This window comes from Mirounga leonina, unplaced genomic scaffold (genome assembly GCF_011800145.1).
Source record: "Mirounga leonina isolate KUSES-001 unplaced genomic scaffold, KU_Mleo_1.0 Mir_168, whole genome shotgun sequence".
NCBI classification, from domain to species: domain Eukaryota; kingdom Metazoa; phylum Chordata; class Mammalia; order Carnivora; family Phocidae; genus Mirounga; species Mirounga leonina.
This window is the reverse complement of record NW_023270426.1, coordinates 63,029,862-63,052,247: the sequence shown is the minus strand read 5'-3', so window position 1 is coordinate 63,052,247 and position 22,386 is coordinate 63,029,862. Positions and strand designations below refer to the sequence as shown.

Genomic DNA, 22,386 nt, shown 5'->3' with positions numbered 1-22,386 from the left:
AGATGCTACCTACCTCAACTCAGGACTGAACTTCAAAAGCATCATGTTAAGTTAAAAAAGCCAGACAAAAGAGAGTATATATTGTCCAGTTCACTTTACTAGAAATTTTCAAAATAAATAATAAGAGACAAAAAGTAGATTGATTAGTGGTTGCCAGAGGCTGGGAGGAGAGAGAATGGGTAGTACCTGCTATTGGGTACAGGATCTCTTTGGAGGGTAATGAAAATGTTATAAAATGAGATAGTGGTGAAGGTTATGCAACTCTGAATATACCGGAAACCATTTGTTGTCAACTTAAAATGAGTACATTTTGTGGTATGTGAATTAGATATCTTAATAAAGCTCTTAAAAAATGAATACATACTGAATAGAAATAAAGATTTAAATAATTAAAATGTAAAAAAGAAATGGCAGAATATAAAATGATTCAGAAAGTAAAGTTAGTTGTTTTAGCCATTTTGTTTAGATTAAATGACTCCCTTTTGTCCCCTTCCTCTACACATTGCTTTTGAGGAAAATATCTATTTTTTTAAAAAACCTAAAATCAAACAGCCTTATATATGATTCTAATAATGTAAAACACTGGTGAAGAGTTAGTCATTGCCTTTGGAGAAGGCTTGTGCCCTGAATCTCTGACTAGCTGTTTCCTGCCCTCTCCTCTGAGATCAAGTCTTGCTTGGCCTGACCACCATATGTCCCATTCTCTGTCTGCCCTTTGGCTGCATACCACCCAAGATTGCTCATCACAGATGGCCCCTGAAATTCATCCTCCTTTCCACTAAGGAAGGTCTGACAAAGCTTCTATTCATTCTTTACTCTTTTTTTTAACCAGCATCTGCTATGTACCTACAGTTAGTCCAAGCATTGTGCCAGTTCTTTTCTGTCTTCAAATCATCATTTTCTAACCTCAAAGACTTATTGTCATCATGCTCTCAAGCCAGGGGGCAGGAGAAAAGTGGGGAGCCATATTTCTGAGTGTCTTACCTTAATTTCTCTTACTTAATGACATTCAGGAAATTACCTATAGTCCCAGGGGTGATGCTGGTTTATGAAAGCAAAACAATCACTTAGAATTGTGTTTAAAATGGTGAAGTAGATTGAACTTGGTTCTCTGTACATCTTTATGGTTAATTGTGATCAGAAAGGCTTGCATGTCCTCATTGTCTCAAGTATTCCAGCGCTGTCCCAGGAGTTCAATTTCAAACTAATTCTACTTCTTCTGATGTTGTGGTCTTCTCTTGGTACTTTAGTTTATCGAGCACCTCCAACGGCTTAGGCTCCGTGGTAGACACAGGAGTGAGGCATCTGGCCTGGCCCCTCTGCCCCTTGGAATTTACATCCTTGGGCTTCTTCAACTCCATCCTGGAGGTTTGTTCCATTAGCATCATATTATGAGACACTGTTCTCTTGGGAGGGCAGCCAAAAGCAGGGCAGCACAAGAAAAGCATAAAACCCAGCTAGCTCTTTTTAGCTTATCAGTTGTTATCACTTTTGACGTGTATTGGATTTATTTCTTTCTAGCAGCAGCTGGCTACATAAGCTCAAAAAGTCAATGAGTTTTGTTAATGAAGAAGGGAAGGAAGGCAACATACTTGTACATCAGAGAACCACAAGAGACTGAATCTGGGGCAGAGGGCCCAAGTGGCATGCCGTGATGAGCACAGAGCCTGCATGATGCTAGTGACAGGGAAGGGGCAAGGGGCAGCTGAGGCTGGACGAAGGGCAGGGAATTTCCCCAAATCCCACTTTCCTCCCCTTAAGCAAAATGATCTTTACAGTCTGCTAATTTGGAAATGTGAGGAAATGTATTCTGCTTCAACCTATGGACAATTACTTATTTTTAAAAGAGTATTTAAATTTGCTCTATCAAAATTCTTCTGTCTTGCAGAAAATATAATTCTGTGGCTCTTATGATTGTATTTTATTCTCCACTATGAATTATTTAGAACGCCCTCTCTTTTAAGTGTATACCAAAACATCATTAGAGGTTATCTAATAGCCAGCTCATCATTTCATTCCCCCAGTGAGGCTTGTGGGCCAATTTTCACCCTGTTATACTCTCCAGAATAATGACACTAATTTGGGATCTTGCTGTGGAATTAAATGCTTATACAGATCCCACCCCCTCTGAGACCATAAACATCTGCCATAACATTTCTTATAGCCAAATAACCCTACTATTACCAGGATGACTTAGAAACCATGAGTGGAATAAAAGTTTCAGTACTGGCAGAAATGTTCTGGGAAATACTGTATTGCCGGTAGTTTGTAGTCTTAAATTTTGGCACCATTCCAAATAACCATCCCATTATTAGATTCTCCATTATTTTTTCTAATCTCAAGGATGAAACTGTAATTAGGCAACCATTTAGACTATGAGATAGTTGTAGACCGTCTTAAGAAGTATTTGCAACTGTTGTTATCATACTGATAATATCTTACATATCTTGGTCCCTTATTAGGTGCCTGCACTTTGCTAGGACCTTTATATGCATGATCTCAATCATCACACTGACTATGTAAGGTGATTATTATTATTTTCCCATTTTTCCAAATGAGAAAACTGAAGCTGAATCAATTGTCAAGCAACATTACACATCCAGTGAAGAGCCCACCCAAGCTAAAAACTTAGTCTTTCTGGCTCCAGAGCTCCTGTGTATGCCCACACACTGCCTCTGAATAGTCTTCAGTGACTCTACCCTTGGGTACGGAGCAGGCAGCAAAAAGTAAATGTGAAAGGATCAGAGGGAGATTAAGTCCTCAGAAGAAACAAGGCAAAATAAGGGCATAAAGAGGGATGAGGTGGTGAAATAAGAAATATCTTAGGCTGATCAGGGAAGACATTACAAGGTTTTGAGGTAGAGCAGTCTAGAGAGCCAGCTGAACTTGACAGAGAATACATTCTAGCTAAGGTGTTTATTCTTGGAGAAATGAACTGCCCCCCCTCCCCAGATAACTGGACAATGGGACTTTATGCAAAGGGCTCACAGAAGTATGTGCCAAATTAGGCGGAGGCTAGGATACCACAGCCTCCAGTCTCTATTTGTCTCTCATGAAGCCCCTTATCTCTTGTCCCATCCTTTTCCCCCAGGCTGATTTCCTTTGAGATCTCCTTTCTTGCCAGACTCCTTGCTACATCTCCTCTCACGTGATACTAGCACCCTCCCTTCCTACCTCCCTTGCTAGTGCATGTCCTACTCTCACTCTTTTGGCCTGTCTGTCCAGAGTTTGGAACACTGCTGGTGAGAGTCACTTAGCTGGCCTTTTGTACCTTCTGATAACGCCGCTCTTTGTCCTACTAGTGGGTGGCTTTCTCTCCAAAGCATCCTCCTCCACTTTAGCCAAACCCTCCACTTTGCCCCATCCCACTATTTGTTAGCAGATGGCCTTGCCCTGTACTTTCTGAGAAAACCTAGACCGTCATGAATGTACTTTAACTTCTCATTTCCATTTTAAATAATTATCTTGATCCTTACTCACCTCCAAATCCTTTGATAGTCAATGTGTCTCTTTTTCCAGCCAAAGTAGATCTTTTTCCTGCGCTCTCAATCACATCTACTTTCTACTCCATGGCCATAGTCTTTTAAATAGTCTTTCTTCTCTTCTTATTCTTTTCCCAAAGGCTCTTTTATATTAAAATTTTTTCTTTCTCTATTATTGTATTTCCCTTCTAAAGCAGTTTGTATTCACTATCTCCATTTTGACACCTGTCATTCATTCCATGAACCGCAACTGCCCTCATCAGCTAAACAAACAGCATGGGACAGATCATCCATGCCTATCCAGTCGCTAACTCCAATTTTTGTCCCTCCATGCAATTACCCTCTCTGCAGCTTTTATCACTATTGGCCATTTCTCCTCCCTTGGTTTCCCTAATATCACTTTGTCCTGGCTCTTTGCCTACATCTTAAATTATTCCTTCTTGGTTTCATTTGAGTGCTTCTCTTTCTCACCTCACCCTTTAAATGTTGGTGTGTTCTAGAGCTCTGTTCTTAACCATCTTTTCCTCTTACACTCTTTCTTTGGGTGAATTCACCCATCCCCATGGTTTTGCCATTATGACTTCCACATTAATATCTTCCACCCAGATATCTCTTATATAGGCTACATCAGCAAATCCAAATTTCTTTTGGATGTCTCTCTTTGGATGTACTTCATATGCCTGCAGCTCCCTCAGCCTACTTGAAACTAAGTAAAATACCTGCAAGTCCTCCCAGGTTTCTCTCAACCCTTAACCCTTCTCCTTTCTACCTTCTCCCTTGTGCCATCTCCAACCCCATGTCTTTAGGGAGTTAATTCTATTAATTTTATGTTTACGTTTTATGTATTTGCCTCCTACCTATTTCTCCTTTGCTTCCTACTTAGGTTAGGATGTTGTCCTCTTCTGTCTGGTCTACTGAAATATCATGTCATTATCCCTGTTACCCTAGCCTTGATCCCTCCAGATCACTCCACACTGTTGCACAAGTGCAATATATTTTTCTAAAATATAAAATAGCTGACTGATATAACTCCCGTGCTATAAACTCTTCAGCAATTCCCCATTGCTGGCATGAAGTCCAAACTCCTTATGAAAGCATATCGCGGTATCCTGACCCAGGCTTCTGCGTAGTTCACACAGTGTAATGTAGGGATTGGAAACATGACAGCCTCATTTTGAGGCGTATTTAAGAAATTTTGTTCTTTCTGAAATTTAGTAAGAAAAAAAATGGCTTTCAAAGAAGAGATATATTAAGTCTAAAAAATATTGAAGTATATTTGATTATAGTAGGTGTACTACTTGGCAAGACAAACTGGGGAGGGACAGGTCACATTTGGAAAATGTGAGACTACAAGAAGCAGGATATGGAATGAAAAGATCAGAATGGGTTTTCAAAATGGAATTCTGTTCTACATATATTTAAAAGATGCTGTTGCTCCTGTACTATATATAAAGAGGGATCGTACCACTTCAAACAATTCCATTTCTAAAATGTTCCCAGTTGTTACTCTTAACTCCATGTAGACAAATATAGTCTCCTGTTATGATAAAAATTTTATTAGCCAAGCTGTCTACTAAAGATTTTGTGTAGAAAATTCTTTCTTATTACCTCAAGATTTATTGTTGAATTTGGGCCAACCTAGAAAAATGTTACAGTCACTTCTCCAAAGATAATTGTAGACCAGATATTCTGGCCAAATTGTTCTAATTTTGAAATCGTAGTCATATATTTTACAGTTAAATTCTTCTTTATAAGCCCTCTGTAGGCTCTTAGGAGCATACAAAATTAATCATAAATTCTCATTAATTGTTTAGTATTTATAAATCACTTTAAAGAATAAGGAGAGGTAGCTTTATGCTAAACATTTCTACAGTAATGAAGCAAATATGACAAAATATTGGCATTTATTTGATCCAGGTTGAGGAGATGATATAAATGATATTTACTGTCCTATTCTTTATTCATTTATTTTTGACAAATTTTATAATGGTAGTTTTTACCTAATAATGGTATTGTCATACTTTTCCAAGTGTAAGGGTTACGGTATAGGGGCCTCTGGGTTACCTATTAACATAGATCCCAAGTGGATGGGTGCATTGTCTGTTCTAGTTAGTGCAGTACCATTTTGTGTAAAATCATGAACTTCGAGGGGTGCCAGGGGTGGCTTTGTCGGTTAAGCACCCAACTCTTGATTTCAAGTCAGGTCATGATCTCAGGGTAATGAGATCAAGCCTGGGGCTCCGTGCTGAACGTGGAGTTTGCTTAACATTCTCTCTCTGCCCCTATCCCCAATCACATGTGCTCTCTAAAACAAACAAACAAACAAACATTAACTTCAAATACTCAGTGAAAATAAAAAGTCTGATGGTCTTCATGGTTAATGTTTCCTGTGTATTCTGAAATAATTCTTTTATTTCCCCCAGGACTTTTCAGCATGGCATAGATGATTCTGCTTCAGATTCCATAAAACCATTTTTCAAGCAACCGTTACATTGGTTTTCTTGCATATCACATTTCTACCCTTCTTTACTCAGGTGAGAACCTCTAAATGCCTCACTATGTATAATTCTATGATCCCTTTAAAGTTTAATAGAAACTTTTATCCATGGAGGTAAATGCATCTCACAACAAGAACTTACAATTTTTATAGTATGCAGGTAAGTAAAAAGTATTACTTCTCTTTTTATTAGCTCAGGAATCCAATATACAAGCTTCATAATCATTCTGCTAACTTATAGCTTTAGTGTTGTAATGGAAAATGTGAATTTTTGGAATTTAGTTCTATTTTAGCTAATTGCTTAGTCATTTTAAACTTCTTCCTTCTTGATCTATGATGGAGATTTGACAGTTCTCCAACTAATTATTAAAAAAAAAAAGAGCAAAACTGGGTAATTCATGGAACAAACTAGAGCCTTAGGTAAAAGTTGAGAGAGAGTAAACTTTAAAAAATTATGAATAGGGTCTTTCACTTTTATTATTTAATAAACGGCATTTAAGCATAAGAAAAATCATTTAAAACATGAAATATACTTGCAGAATAATCTGATGACATTTTGTGGCATTATATAGAATGTCAGTTTGATTCTTTGCTGAATATATCATTGGAAAGTACCTTTCCTTGGTATCTGTGAATAAATACATCATGTATAGCTGACGGAGATACTGTTAATTCCCATACATTCTTGATTCATCTTGGAAGTACACTATCAGTGATTTCACTCTCTAAATTGAGTGACTGTCTCTCACTCTTGAGGAACAGGAGTCCTACCCATAAATAGAGGTTGTGTAAACCTCTACACAGAATCTCCATAAACACAAGAAGTAAATCTTGTTTATCTACTAAGTCGCTATCTCCATATAGGAAATGGGGAATCTGAGATCAGTGACACCTAGACCCTACCTTCAAGGACCTTAGTGTATTGTTGTTACTTACAAATAAAACATTTTCACCATCTCTGATAAATTTCTTATGATCGATTCCTAGAAACAGAATACCCTCAATACCCTGTCATCTCAGTACCCAGCAACTTGCATGTAAATAGTCTCATGGCATTGAGAATTAAATAGCTGACTTTTTAATACTCATTGTTGCAAAAATAAGAAATTGAACAACTGAATCTTTTACAGTGTGAATTAAACAAACAAAAAATCTGTATCCCAAACTTCTCAACCTATTTGGTCTCCGTGTTTTCAGAGTTGCTTTAATCTATTAGTATTACTACTTTCATTGTCGTCTATAACCATTAAGATTATCCCCATTCATGGGAATGCAAGCTGGTGCAGCTACTCTGGAAAACAGTGTGGAGGTTCCTCAAAAAGTTGAAAATAGAGCTACCATATGATCCAGCAATTGCACTACTGGGTATTTACCCCGAAGATACAAATGTAGGGATCTGAAGGGGTACATGCACCCCGATGTTTATAGCAGCAATGTCCACAATAGCCAAACTGTGGAAAGAGCCAAGATGTCCATCGACAGATGAATGGATAAAGAAGATGTGGTATATATACACAATGGAATATTATGCAGCCATCAAAAGGAATGAGATCTTGCCATTTGCAACAACGTGGTTGGAACTGGAGGGTATTATGCTGAGCGAAATAAGTCAAACAGAGAAAGTCATGTATCATATGACCTCACTAATATGAGGAATTCTTAATCTCAGGAAACAAACTGAGGGTTGCTGGAGCGGGGGGGTGGGGTGGGAAGGATGGGGTGACTGGGTGATAGACACTGGGGAGGGTATGTGCTCTGGTAAGCGCTGTGAATTGTGCAAGACTGTTGAATCTCAGATCTCTACCTCTGAAACAATGCAATATATGTTAAGAAAAAAAAAAAAGAAGAAGAAGAAGATAGCAGGAGGGGAAGAATGAAGGGGGGGAATTGGAGGGGGAGATGAACCATGAGAGATAATGGACTCTGAAAAACAAACTGAGGGTTCTAGAGGGGAGGGGGTGGGAGGATGGGTTAGCCTGGTGATGGCTATTAAAGAGGGCACGTTCTGCATGGAGCACTGGGTGTTATGCACAAACAATGAATCATGGAACACTACATCAAAAACTAATGTTGTAATGTATGGTGATTAACATAACAATTAAAAAAAAGAGTTGTCTTAAAAAAAAAAAGATTATCCCCATTCAGGCGTTGCTCTGTAAGGTTTCTACCTTCAGGCTCATTCAGCCCACCTAGAGCCCTGGAAAGGTAGCATGGAAATGGGTTTATCTTTCACATAGCCACTTCTTGTATTTAACTTCTTTCTTTTATACCCAAAGCAAACATAAATGTAATAAGACTTTTCTTTCTTTCTGCTTCTCCACCATTATCCTAACACAAACATTAGAATATGGGAGTCACTACTCAGCCCATAGTAGAAATGAAGTTTGGTAAGCTTTCCAGAGGAGAGTTTAGGAAGCTGTGTCAAAAACCTTAAAACTATTTATTCCTCTTTATCCAGAAATTTCATTTCTAGGAATTGATCCTAAGGAATTAATCAGAACAGCTGATGAAGCTTTGTATGGAAGGCTATCCATTGAAACATTATTTGTGAAAGAAAAAAATGGAAATAAATGTCCCATAGTATAGCATTAGACAAATCAATGTTGGGATAGTCATATGATACATTACTGTGGAGTCATTAAAAGGGTTGATTTTGAAAATTTTTAAATGACAAATAGTTACGATTTATAGTTAAAGGGAAGCTGCAGTTAGTCATTATGACATCATCAAAACCAGCCCAGTTTTTCCAGTGATAACTGTGTACCACACATTCTAGGTGATTAATGTACATTCTCTTTTAAATATCACCCCAGTCTATGGGGCACCTATTCCTGTGCTTCTTTCATGGAGAGTAAAGTGATGTGTAGGTGGCAACTTCCTGAAGAGGATTATGCTGGGAGGCAGACTCTGAAGCCAGGCTTGTGTGCTTCCAGAGTTCTCGCCCTTGAGAACTACACCTTCACCTGTCAAGGGCAGAGCAGATGTTCAGAGTGATATTAACAGGTGTGCATAAAAAATCTAGGATGGCTAGTTATTTATTATGTAAAGTCTCTTTTTATGTGCTAATGTATTAGTACTTACGTACTAATCTATAGTGTATATCTCCAAGGGAGGGATCTGGTATATGGATTCCTCAAGCTTGCTGGATGTGAGACCCCTGTTTCCTAGGGGATGAACAGTTTTTGGAAAGTGGGACACAATTGAAAGTGTTGAACTACGCTATACTGCTTTACATAGAGCATTAAAAAAGTATGTCTAGAAAAACAAAATTGAGAGGATATATATACTGGGGAGCTTATTGTTTTTATCTTTGTGTGGTAGGATTGCAAGCAATTTTAATTTTTTTATGTATCAATTTCCATATTTTCTGAATTTCATACAATGAAAACAATTTAATTTTACGGATCTTTCTGGATTCGCAATGGGGTGGCGTCCTGATAAAATCATCGTAAGTTGAAATATTGTTAAGTCGAAATGCATTTAAAGCACCTAACCTACCATACATAGCTTATTAGCCTCACTTACCTTAAACATACTCCAAACACTCACATTAGCCTACAGTTGGGCAAAACCATGTAACACAAAACTTACTTTATAATTAAGTGCTGCATATCTCGTGTAATATCTTGATTACTGTACTGAAAGTGAATAACAATGGCTGTATGGGTACAGAGTGGTTGTAAGGGTTTGGGTTGTTAATCCTTGTGATCGCATGGCTGCCGGAGCTGCCGCTCGCTGCCCCCACCTGGCATCGTGAGAGTATCAGACAGCATATCGTAGCCTGGGAAAAGGTCAAAATCTCAAAATTTGAGGTGCGGTTTCTACTGAATGCATATCGCTTTCACACCATCATAAAGCTGAAAAATCATAAGTAGAACCATCGTTAAGTCGGGACCACCTGTATTAAGATAAAAGTTTCTTAAAAGCAAAAAGAAACCCCATTTTTATTGCTCTTTTATTCACGTGGCTTACCTTCTAATCTCGAGACAGATATTTCTAGCTTTGCATCTCCAATTCTGAGCACTTACCTTTACCCCCACATTGTATGTCCAGCTGCTCATATTTTCGAACAACCTACTGTTATTACTGGAAATCCACTCTGATGTCCTCAACTGATCTTTCCTTCCATTCTTCCCTTGTCCCCCATGCATAGTGTCTTTTGTATTAGGAGTGTCATCATTCTTAGAGACTTCCAGGGTAGAATCTTGATGATAGTTTCTACATTGAGCTCTGCTTTGCCTATCCCTACTGTCTTATCATGTTCAGTTGATTGTTTCTTGACAGTTCTCTTAGAACCATCCTTTCTCTCCAACCTATTACAACAACCCTAGTCCATTTGTCACGTGTTTCAAATACTGTTTTCATTATATCACTCTTCTGCTCAAGAATCTGTTGTAGCTTCTGTGTGGCCCATACTGGTTGGCTTATTACCTGGAGTACTCAACAGCCTTCTCTACTCCAGTTGTTAGTCTCCTTTCTTATCTCTTAAGACACAGTTACTCCATACATTTCACTTTTATTATTGTTTATTCTCAGCATCAGACCTTTATTTATGAAGTTTTCTCTCCCAGAAAACCTTTGATTCTCTTCTTTGCTTTTCTAAATTCTCACGCAAGGCAGAGGATGAGCTCCCCTATTCTGAGGGCAGTACTTTCTGATAATTATTCTCTGACAGGTCCATAGAATATGCTAAGAAAGACATGATCCATGTGACTTAAGATCTAACACTCTCAGAACAGTGGTAGAGTCAGAGGAACCCAGGGTAGTAATAAAAGTAATTTCAGATAACTCAAGGTATTGATTTGCATTTGTGAAACATTGCAGTGTGAATTCCTGGTCCACTGTCATGTGACCTTAAAAATCTCCACCTCTCCATCCATTTTCCTCACATATATCTGCCATTTCTGTGTGTTTGTCACCCTTAAATTATCCTTCAAAACTCCATTCTTCACTTTAGCAACTAAAATGAACTGTTCAGAGAAATACATGGGTTGGATAATGACAAACTAAAAATATATAAAGCTTTTCTTTTTTGGAAAAGGTGAGGTTGAGAGGAGAGATGACTGAAATATCTAATATTATGAAGGATCTTAGTAATTTATTCACCGACTTGCGTATTTATTTACACCTGTACATTGTTTTAGAAAGGATTTAATGTGGCCTTTAACAAGTTTAAATATATTATGATAATGAATTAAAAGTAGATGACAAGGAAGAAACAGAGCAAGGAAGAAGACATGAAATTAAGACTTAAGAGTTACAGTATACACAGTTGTATGACCCATAAATTTGTCTGTAGGATTACTAACAAAAGCCTATGAAGTATATAAATTGGTAAAAATAGAATTTTTCATGTTCTTCTAGAACCCCTGGAATAGAGTTTAGAAGAGTTTGCTTTAGGGAAAATAAATGTATTTTCAAAGCAGTAAGTAAAATGTACTGTATTCATTATCCCCAGCATTGGTATAGGCTAACAATGTGAGTTGATTTAGAAAGGGTAATCAGTTTCATACTAGATTAAACTAAGGCATGTGGAGGATATATTAATCTCAAGGTTAATACTATGACACCATACTGTGCTTTCATATAAATGTTCAAGGAAGAATACTATCTTAGTCAATTATACTGTTGCATTATAATGTTTTTTTATTATTTTCCAAACTTTCATCTTCTTGTGGTTCTTTAAATATTTTGTAATATTTTTCTGGTCTTCCTTTGCTAAGTAGGTCATAACTGCACACTGAAACCAAGTAGTATAATCAGTGTGAGTAAATAGCCCATTTATTTTACACTGCTCATTTTCTTTTATGATGACAACATGATGTTTTGATTCGTGGCCAGTCCATTCTGAGCTGTAGATATTTCTTTCTACTCTGCTTTTGTTTCTATTTAGTTTTACTCAATGTAATCCTGTTTTAGATATATACATTTTCCCTCCCTAAATATATTAAGCTACCTTTACATTATATTATATATGCTATGTGAGTCTTTCCTTTTATCTAGTTCACCAAGAGGTGTTCATTCATTTTTTCTATAAATGCATTTAATTTTTTTTTTTCTCTAAGCAAGGCACTGTGCTAGGTGTTAGTAGTGAGGAAAGAGGTAGGCAATGAAGTTGGAGACAAAGCCCCTTTCCTCAAACAGTTATATATTGTTAAGCAATACAGTCTTAGTGACCTACTTGACAACAGCATATAATACCATTGTCCACTTCCTCCATCTTGAGACACACTCCCGATTCCCTCCTGACATATTCTCCCAATCTTCTTCTTCCTGTTCTGTTGCTGTTTCTCTGTCTCCTTTGCCGGTTCATCTCCTTAGACCTGGCCAATAATATTGAACGCATTTAGTGTTCTATCACAGAACTTTTACAGGTGAAGTGAAATATGCCTATGGCTTTATGTACTCCCTATGTGTCCCCAAATTAGAATCTCTAATTTTTACCTCTCCTGGGACTACAGACCCATATATCCGTGGTTGCCAACCATACATGAATGCCTTCCTGAGGTTTGCACCTAGAGGTCACAAAGACACCTCAAACGCAGCATGACCAAAAGGACTTAGGATATTCCCCTCCAAACTGATCCTCTTCTGTTATTCCCTAGTTTGGCTAATGGCACCTCTGTGCAGTTGTACAAGCCAGAGACACAGGAGGCAATCTGAATGTCTCCCTCTTTCTCGCCTACCGTATCCAGTCCATTGCTAAGTCTCATTAACTTTAACCCCTACAATTTGCTATCCATTGCACCACCTTCACCTTAGTCCAAATAATCATCTTTCTCCTCTAGTGCTGTAATGACCTCTTAGTTTTCTTCCCATATGTATGTTGGCTCCCATTCCCAATGTTTTCTGAAATGCAACCAGAAATTTCTCAAGCCCAAATCTATTTTCAAAACTAAATTTTATCATTTCACATTTATGGCTTAAAAGCCTTCCATGAATTCTCCTTTGTCCCGAAATACAAACAAAATGTTCAGCATCCTATAAGACCTAAGACCTCTGCAGCCTCTTCTGATACCACACTATCCTGTGATTCTGCTCTGCATACACAGCCTTTTTATAGTTCCTTGCTGTGCCATGCTCCTTTCTGCCACAGGATTTTTGCACATGCTTTTTCCCTTTCCCTGAAATGTTTTCATTCTCTTCCACCTAGTTAATAATGCCAGCTTCTCCTCATGTCTCAGCTCCAGTGTGACTTCTGTAGAGAAGCTTTTTATCAGTTCACTTCTTACCACATCTTCTAATAGCATCTTTTGCTTTTCCTTCAGTGAGTTTTTATGGTTGTAATTTAATCTTTATTTGTATGGTCATTTAAACTATATATGTATTCTCCACTAAATTCTGTAATAACAGTGACTGTTTTTGCTCACTGCTGTGTATTCATGGCCTAGCACATAGAAGTCAGTCAAAAAAAATAGTAGTTGAATGAATGAGTGGATGAAGGAACACATGAGCTATTGTAATATTGTTTCAGATATTGCTATGTTAAATGGTACATTTAGCTCTTTTCAAAATTTGATCTGAATGGTAAAGTTCAAGCAGAGGAAGCATGGTCTTGTTGAAGGGGCTTCTGGTATCCTTAGGATAAAACCTCTGGGGAGGAGGATGAAAGAGGTTTTGGTCTCTCCGCTGCTGCTGACAGGCTGTTCTACAGGACTGAGGAGAAGAGCTTAGCGATCTTGTACTCTGATGAGGTGCTAAGCTTTGACACAGAGGCAACAGTCAGGGGAGAAGAAATGAGAGCCTTGTAACACCAAAGTTCTTAAGTAGTTGTTTCAGAGTGTGGGTGGACAAGCAGCTGGATCATTTAGAAGATTTTTAGAGGGGCGCCTGGGTGACTCAGTTGGTTAAGCATCCGACTCTTGGTTTCAGCTGAGGTCATGATCTCAGGGTGGTGAGATTGAGCCCCAGCGTCTGGCTCCATGCTCAGCATGGAGTCTGCTTGAGATTCTCTCCCTCTTCCTGCCCCTCTGCCCCTCCCCCTGCTTGCTCACTCACTCTCTATCTCTCCCTCTAAAATAAATAAATCTTTAAAAAAAAAAAGATTTTTAGAAAGTCACATGTCTGTGGATCAGTTATTAAAAGAAGTTAAAATGTCAGATGAACTAGGTACTTGATATAACTACATATTTATTCATATTGTCCCTTTTCTATTATGGTTTAAAGGTATTATATAAAAAAGAATATAATATTGGAACCAGCAATGAGATAACAGAAAACTATGTGTTTCCACATTAGACAGACCATGATTTGTAGGCTTGTGTAGTTTTGCAATCTTGGAAAGTTAATTACTCTACGTGAGCTTCAGTTTCCCTGTTTATGAAATAGTTTATATTTTGGTGAAAAAGTTAAATATACAATACAATCTTACCGATCTACTTGCACACAGCTTGCCGTACTATTCTTTACTTCTTCCATCTTGAAACATCTTCCTTCCTTAACTTTTGAGATACTCTCCTACCGGAGTCATGAGGATTAAGTTTTTTTTTTTTATTATGTTATGTTAATCACCATACATTACATCATTAGTTTTTGATGTAGTGTTCCATGATTCATTGTTTGCATATAACACCCAGTGCTCCATTCAATATGTGCCCTCTTTAATACCCATCACCAGGCTAACCCATCCCCCCACCCCCCTCCCCTCTAGAACCCTCAGTTTGTTTCTCAGAGTCCATAGTCTCTCATGGTTCATCTCCTCTTCCGATTTCCCCCCCTTCATTTTTCCCTTCCTGCTATCTTCTTCTTTTTTTTTTTTTTTAACATAAAATGTATTATTTGTTTCAGAGGTACAGGTCTGTGATTCAACAGAGTCTTTGTTCATTTAAAAAACTTTTTTTTTAAGATTTTATTTATTTATTTATTTGAGAGAGAGAGTGAGAGAGAGCACAAGTGGGTAAAGGGCAGAGGGAGAAGCAGACTCCCTGCTGAGTAGGGAGCCTGATGCGGGACTCCATCCTGGGACTCTGGGATCAAGACCTGAGTGGAAGGCAGATGCCCAACCAACTGAGCCACCCAGATGCCCCTAAAGTGTTTTTTTTTAACAAGTGGCAACAGCATAAACAAAGTTTACCATTCATTTGTACTACCAACTTTGAAATTACTCAATTTTTTAAATTATGTTAATCACCATACATTACATCATTAGTTTTTGATGTAGTGTTCTATGATTCATTGTTCGCGTATATCACCAGTGCTCCATGCAGAATGTGCCCGCTTTAATACCCATCACCAGGCTAACCCATCCTCCCACCCCCTCCCCTCTAGAACCCTCAGTTTGTTTCTCAGAGTCCATAGTCTCTCATGGTTCATCTCCCCCTCCAATTTACCCCCCTTCTTGAGGATTAATTAAATGAGCTAAAGTGCCTCATCACATAAGTACTCACTAAACAGTCATTCAGTACTGCTGTGTTAGTAAAGAGCTATATGTTTCAGAAAGTGGCAGATTATATCAGTTACCCAGACATATTTAAAGGACTTCCCATAAGTGTGATAAAGTGGATAGAATATTGAACCACTTTCCCATTGAGTCTCACTTACCTGAAACATGATGCCAGGGGAGACCTTTCTTGAACTCTCTATAACAGGTATTTATTATCTGGTAGACAGGGACCAATAATAGTTAAAGGCTGCAGAGAACTAACTTCTGCTCCTCAAAAGGAATGGCTGGATGATCACTGAGTCCAGTGCCTCAGTGACTCAGGTGCTAGATTAGCACTTCTGGGGGAGTCCAAAAGTGATGGTTGATACGTAATATTATTTTAAAAGTTGAAATTAGATTTTATATATTTTTAGAAATAGGATATGCTGACCTGTGTAACATTAAAGTGTGGAGCTGGTGCTATGAGTTTGAGTACCAATATCTTTGGGTGATTTGGGGGAAATGAAATCATCCCATGTAAAAAGTTTAATTTTGCTAAAATTAGGAAATAACACTGCTCCCCATAGTTTGAACACCTACCCTCTAAGTTGTACACCAGAAAGTGTAGATACAACCAACTCTAAAAAAAAAAGAGATCCTTTAAGAATATCAATCTACCCTGGTGGACAGAGATATTAAAAGCCAAGGCAAATCTGTATGCAAGTGTATGGGTGAACCTTGTCTGATTTCTATTTAATCACCTTTAATTATATAGATCATGGACAGTTGGCTTATACCCATTATCAAGATAAAACATGTGCAAACATTTTCAGTGCTATAACTACATATAATCTGCACACTCTTGGTTAATGTGATGCAGAAAAATATTTGGGGTTGCTTCCCCCCCCTCAAAAGTTTTAAAGTTATTTTCCTAGAGAAAGATGACAAAATTGCTTTAAATATTTGTATTTACTAATTTTCCTAGGAAGATTATGAAGGATCAGTTTTGGAAAGCCCAGAGTAGTACAGCAACGTGGGGCTTCTCCTCTGCTTTCGTTTTCTCACTTTAAGGCTTTTACTCTAAGTTTCTCTTTAGTCGTGCCCTTGCCTTTGTTCTCTGAATCATGTAACTTACGGTCTCTGGTATAAATTTGGCCCTGTAATCCATGACAGGAACCATCTGGTTGAAATCAGTCCCTAGATCCCTTGAATAACATGGCTCCAATTTGGGAATCAGCCTTAGACCACAAACTTGATTTTGGGTCAAAAAGATGGTATCCTCAATCAGGAGGTTGAACAGAGCCAAACATACTCAGTGCTGGAAAATATAACTTACCTACCAAATATCAACCAGGTTGAATGGAAAGCAACATGGAGTAGAGGAATAAACATGGGTTTTAAGGTCAGAAAGACCTGGATTCAAAGTCCAGTAGCCATATTTATTAGCTAAATGACTGTTGACTAGTTTCTCAGTATTCCTGAAACAAAGGTTGAGATGAATATGAAGTGTCTCTATGCATGTCTTATTTTAGATCTCCCCAAGAAGCAGACCCTGAGACAAAGATTTAAGTGACAGTAGTTTATTTTCTAAGTGGAGGGAACACTGGAAGGGGAGTGGGTATGTGAAACAAAGAAAGACGGTGAATCAAGATTCATGTAATGAAGCCAACTACTGAGGGAATAACCAGAACTTAAACCTTCCAGGGAAATTCTTGGAGCCTGTGTGGGAGGCATATATATGAGAGTTATCCCACCAAGGGAGCAAGGATGCTGAGGTATTTACATGGCAACTTCCATCATTCATTGGTTTAAGGCTGCTTCGGGGCTGTGCATTCACTGGCACTTCCCGACTTGTCTGGCCAGAAAGGCAGAGAAATGCAAGCCACGTCAACTGAGTGGTTGAGGGCAAGAGGATGTGGGGACATGGACAGCATCTGCTTCAGTGTACCCCTGACACTATTGAAATCCCCTCATTACCCATGTTAAGTTCTCTGAGTCTTGTCATTGCTTCTTCAAGGTGATGCCTGGTCAAAATGTCTCTTTAAAAAAAGTATTATTGCAATAGAGTTTGTGGGACAAGCTAGAGTATCCCCTACTGCAATTATTCCTCTGCAAGTGATAATCATCATTACATCCCTCTACCACTTATTCCAACTTCTCCTCACCCTTGACCATCACATCTGCTGATTTATGTTGCTTGCCCAGTTGAGTCACTGAGACGTTTGTCCTTGAGGAGTTGAACCCCTGACTACCTTCCCTTATCAGAATGTTGTTACTTCTCTAGCCTGTTTGTTGTTATTAACATTCATGATGGCATCAAGAGATGCCCTGGTGAATCCCTTGAGTCACAGACATACTCTTCCCTGCTCCCCTTATGCAGTAGCAACTCCAATTCCTCAATGGTAATTAGGGTTCATTACTCTTGCCAGTATAGTAACTTCTTTCTTTGCCTGCTAGACTGCTGGCATTGGAATCCACAAATGAACAGATGGCAGGTGTAACATTACAAGTTTAGTGGAATTCTTGATGGTACCCTGGTAGAGGTGTGCATACTCCCAACTCACCCCACCATGGAAACCAGTACCTCTACTCCTACACGACCTATGGGGAGTTATGGGAATAGAAAACACACATTCCCCAAGTGGATCATCAGGAGCGCTGGTGAGAGGGGCCCCTTGGTACTTTCACTCTTGACACCAAGACTTGTGTAGTGTATCTGTTAGGGACATAGTACTATATAATGGCTATTGGTTCAAAGTAAATATCAAATCCTGAAGAACAGTTCCTAAACATTGTTGGGTATTATCCCCAAGCTGTACATTTTAGAGTCCATTCCGGTGTTTTTCTAGTCTGACAGCATCTGCATGAAACAAATATGGTGGGATCAGTAAATCCCATGGTCGTGCAGCCTGAACCTATTACAGATCCTTCTCTTGCCCTGCGCCTCATGCATAACCATTATTGGAAGTCAGGCCAGTGTATACTGATAGAGCTAAGATTTTTTTTTAACTTTCTACTGCAGTATGATTTCATACTAAAAAATTGCAGTAATTACAAGTGAACTACCTGATGAGTTTCCATAAAGTAAACACACCCAAATACAGCTCAGATTTTGCATGACGATTCTATAAAAATAATTTGTTAGTTTCATAACCAGTAATGATTGAGCTCTATTATTATATCACTCCTTACTCCCAGGACTTGAAAAATTCTTTAGGCTAATTCATGCCCCAGAAATGTAGCACTTATTAGAGTATAAGCCTAATAAAACCCAGCCATAAATTCATTCTGTTTCCCTATACAAGCTTTATGAGTTCCAGTGGATTTATAAATTTTTGTTCTCTTTTTTGTATTATAGTGGAATTCAACATGTACATATTTGAAACATACATATAAAATATATATATGTATAAAATTTCCCTTTCTGTCATTTTTTTGTGAGGCTAATCTCACTTTCACAGCTCCACCAGCTCAAAGGATGAGGGAACATATGCTTCTCCATATGCCTAACACAGACTCCTCAATGCATTTATTACTCGGAGCTTAGTGATTGAGGAATGTTTGTAATATTTTATTTTTCCTCATAGTGAGTCATTCTACTGTACATTTCAAAATCTGTGATAAGTTGAAAGATCCAAGAATTGAGGTATGTTTCAACAAACAGCTTCCCATCTGGTAAATGAGAGGTTTTATTTATAACCAGGTATTCAGATGCAGTAGTATGAAATGACCTTCAGTTTATTTTGTTTTATTACATGTCTAAAGGGCTGAGCAAATACACTCACCCCCTCCAATCCACTCTCCACACTGTAGCCAGATCAGGAAACTCGTCTCCATTAAACTCTTCGACTGGCCCCAAATCCCCACTTTGGCTAATGAGGCCCCCATGATCTGGTTCCTGTCTCCTTCTTCAGATTGTCTCTCAACAACCCTCTCCCTTCTTTTCTACACCCCACCAACCTGGATCTTTCAGTTTACTAAATGTACCCCTAAATCAGCACTCAACTCAAGCAAAATATATAGGTAGGAAATGTTTAAAAGTTAAGTTGCTTTTAATATATAACTTACTACCAACTAGCTGCTTTTCATCTCTTGAACCTCAAGCAAGTTTCTAGAAGTCAGCACGTGGGGTTTAGGATGGGATTAGGGACAGCCGTTGTCCAGATCTGCCTCAGTGTTTCAGTCCAAAGGGCTCACCTACTGGAGTCTTCGTGTGGTACTGTGTTTGGAACTTTTGCAAGAGCCAGACCAATCTGGGAGTGCCCAAAGTCATTCAGAACTCTTCAACCGACGGACTTGATTCCTCTGGCATGAGAGTTAAGTTTAACTCGTTGCTTCTCTTTTCACCACCCACCCAGGGCAGGGGTTGGCCTTACTCACACTGACCCACCAATTAGCCAGGAGTTTCTCTGTTTTCAGTTATGCTATCAGAGTCTCACTTGGGAAGTTTGAGTTGGTCCAAAGTTCACGTGAGGCTGAAGGGTTTCGGTTTCGAGCATCATAATGTTGTGAGATGTACCAAATGCCAAGCCAAGCCAAACCAAGGGGAGGTGCTTTGAAATTTCATTTTATATCTTCAGATCCTCTCACTTTTGCCTAAATCAGCCTTTTGACAAAGTATCCTCTTTTTTTTTTCTTAAAGAGTTTCCCTACCCATCTGTGATCATATGAGTCAATCAGCTAACATTTACAGAGCCCTTAAATGTGCTTAGTTTACCAGGAGGAGCTTTGGGATATAAAACAAGCATCCTGACAAGGCCTGACTCTGAGTGGACAGATAAAGCTTTAATTGATGAAATAATAACGTGCTAAAATGTGTATAATTGCTGAAAGTGCTTCAATTCAGAGTGAGAGAGACTCCTATGCAGAGAAATTTTTAGTGAAGACTACAGAGAGAAGGTGATATTTTTGCTGCAGTTTGAAGGATGGGTAGGATTAAAATAAGTAAAGGGTTGTGGGGAGTTCATTGCATGGGTGGCAGCTAAGGTGGGCCTGTCTGGGCACAAAGGCATAGTGGGAGGAGAAATGATACCAACTAGGTCTGTCCCTACTGCCCATGCTCCAGAAAGCACTGCCCGTAATAGTGGTTCTCACACCTGAATGGGCATCAGATTCTCCTAGAGGGGGCTTTTATTTCTGAAACACACACACACACACACACACAGATTTCTGGGATGAGGCCTGGGAATTTGCATTTTTAACAAGTTCTCAAGTGATGCTGATGCTGCTGGTCTAGGGCCCAAACTTTGAAAACCCACTGGCTAGACTATGCTGGTAACTGGATGGTTCACCACTCAGTAAATGTCATCTGGAAATTTTGCTGCAAATCATCTCTCTCAGCGATATCCTTTGTTCTGCTTCTTTCCTCTCCTAAGCATATGGTGTTCTCATTCACACCTTTCCATTTGAGTCACATCATTCCTTCCCACCGCCACCCTATTCCCACAACCCTTATGGTTGCAACCAGATTGAGTTCCATCATTTCCTGCCTTTTCTGTTGTGGTGGTTGTAAGCCCATTTTGGATGTTGTGATCTTTAGCCAATCTAAACTTTGAGATCTTAAAAGGAAAAAGTGAATAATGTTATCAGTTTTCAGTTTCTACTTTTACTTCCTTATCTCTTGCCAATTCATTGGTAAATTAACGTAGTAATGTGGAGACCTGATTTTGATTTTCTACTCAACACTGGTGATCATTTCCTAAGTAGAAGCTTATTTGCCTTGGAATTATTTCTCTTTGATGAAATGATTACCCAAGTAGGTAGCAGTGTGACTGTGAGAGTGGTTCTGATAATTGCATGTTGATTTAAGGCTTTATGTATTAAATAATTAGATTATGGTTGACCCTTGACAGAAGCTTTGAATTCCTTTAGTTTTATCAGCAATCACAGTACATGGCAAATTACAAAGTTGTCAAAACCCACTGTAACTTTCTTCCCATGAATAATGAAAAGAGTTAATAGTACATAGTAGGCACTCATGTATTTGGTGAATGAACAAATAAATGCATTTAAAATAAATGCGTAAATAATTTTAATTTGCTCCATGAAACAAAACCATACATAGTCTTGTGAAATATAGGCATGGTTATTTTGTATCAGTTTTAAATTTGGCAGGCTACCAAACGTTAATTTGCTTTTAGCTAGTTGAGATTAAATGTAATTCCTTCCCAGAGCAACCCTAAAGTAAGCAAGCATGAAAGCATTTTCAGAGTAATCTGGGAGGAATTGACATTTAAAGGAGTTAGCATTACATCTGTACTTTAAGGCTATTAATTTCATAGATAAATTAACTTCATTACTCTATCTTTATCTTACATTTTGAAAGGGCTCCATCATCTGGACGACTGACAGCCGAGGGTCAATTGAAACTGCTCTTATCCCAGCCAGGTTGTAATTGGAACCTGCTTCTGGAAACCCTACTGCATGACGATGGTCTTTTACTGAGAATCTTGCTGAAGAGCTCAAGTAAGTATTTGTAGTTATGTGAATGTCCTCAAAAAACCTAGTCATTGCTCACATTGAATGAAATTTTTTTTTTTCCTACTTGAACATTGGCAGAGGGATGTAAGCCAACTGCATTGTATCAACCATCAGTGGGGTTAGCAACAAACAAAATACTGAATCAGTTTATACACCTACTGAAAAGATTCTTTTTCAGGACCTCCGAATGAGGAAAAATAATATGTTCTATGTGGTGCTAGTCCATCATAACTATCATTACCTAGAAATATATTAATACCTGGGGTTTGAAATGCCTAAGAAAATTATACAAACATAGTTATATGTCCAAAATGGAAGTCTCAACCAGATCTATGAGAGAGAGATTCCATTAGAACTACACTAGAAATTTCAGTGGATCATGAAGAGGGCTTACTTAATTTATAAACAAGCAAGCTGTGGCTTACAGCCATATCCACTGGGGCATGGAGAAGTAATCATGGGAAAAGTATGAATGGAAACTGAAGAGTAATAGAAGACCACACTTCTCTTAATTAGACTTTCTTTTTTTCCCTGTAAGTGCTATTTTAGAAAACGGTAAGTTAAAG

The 22,386-nt window shown here is 38.4% G+C and overlaps 1 protein-coding gene across 1 annotated transcript in view; it reads left to right on the top strand.

Annotated features, from left to right (window-relative positions):
* Positions 1-22,386, top strand: part of KIAA0825 (KIAA0825 ortholog) — a 399,584-nt gene that overhangs the window by 135,195 nt on the left and 242,003 nt on the right. Inside the window, exons 13-14 of the mRNA XM_035014870.1 lie at positions 5,906-6,016; positions 21,666-21,805. Coding sequence (XP_034870761.1) covers positions 5,906-6,016; positions 21,666-21,805 — 251 coding nt within the window. The remainder of the gene's footprint in view (positions 1-5,905; positions 6,017-21,665; positions 21,806-22,386) is intronic.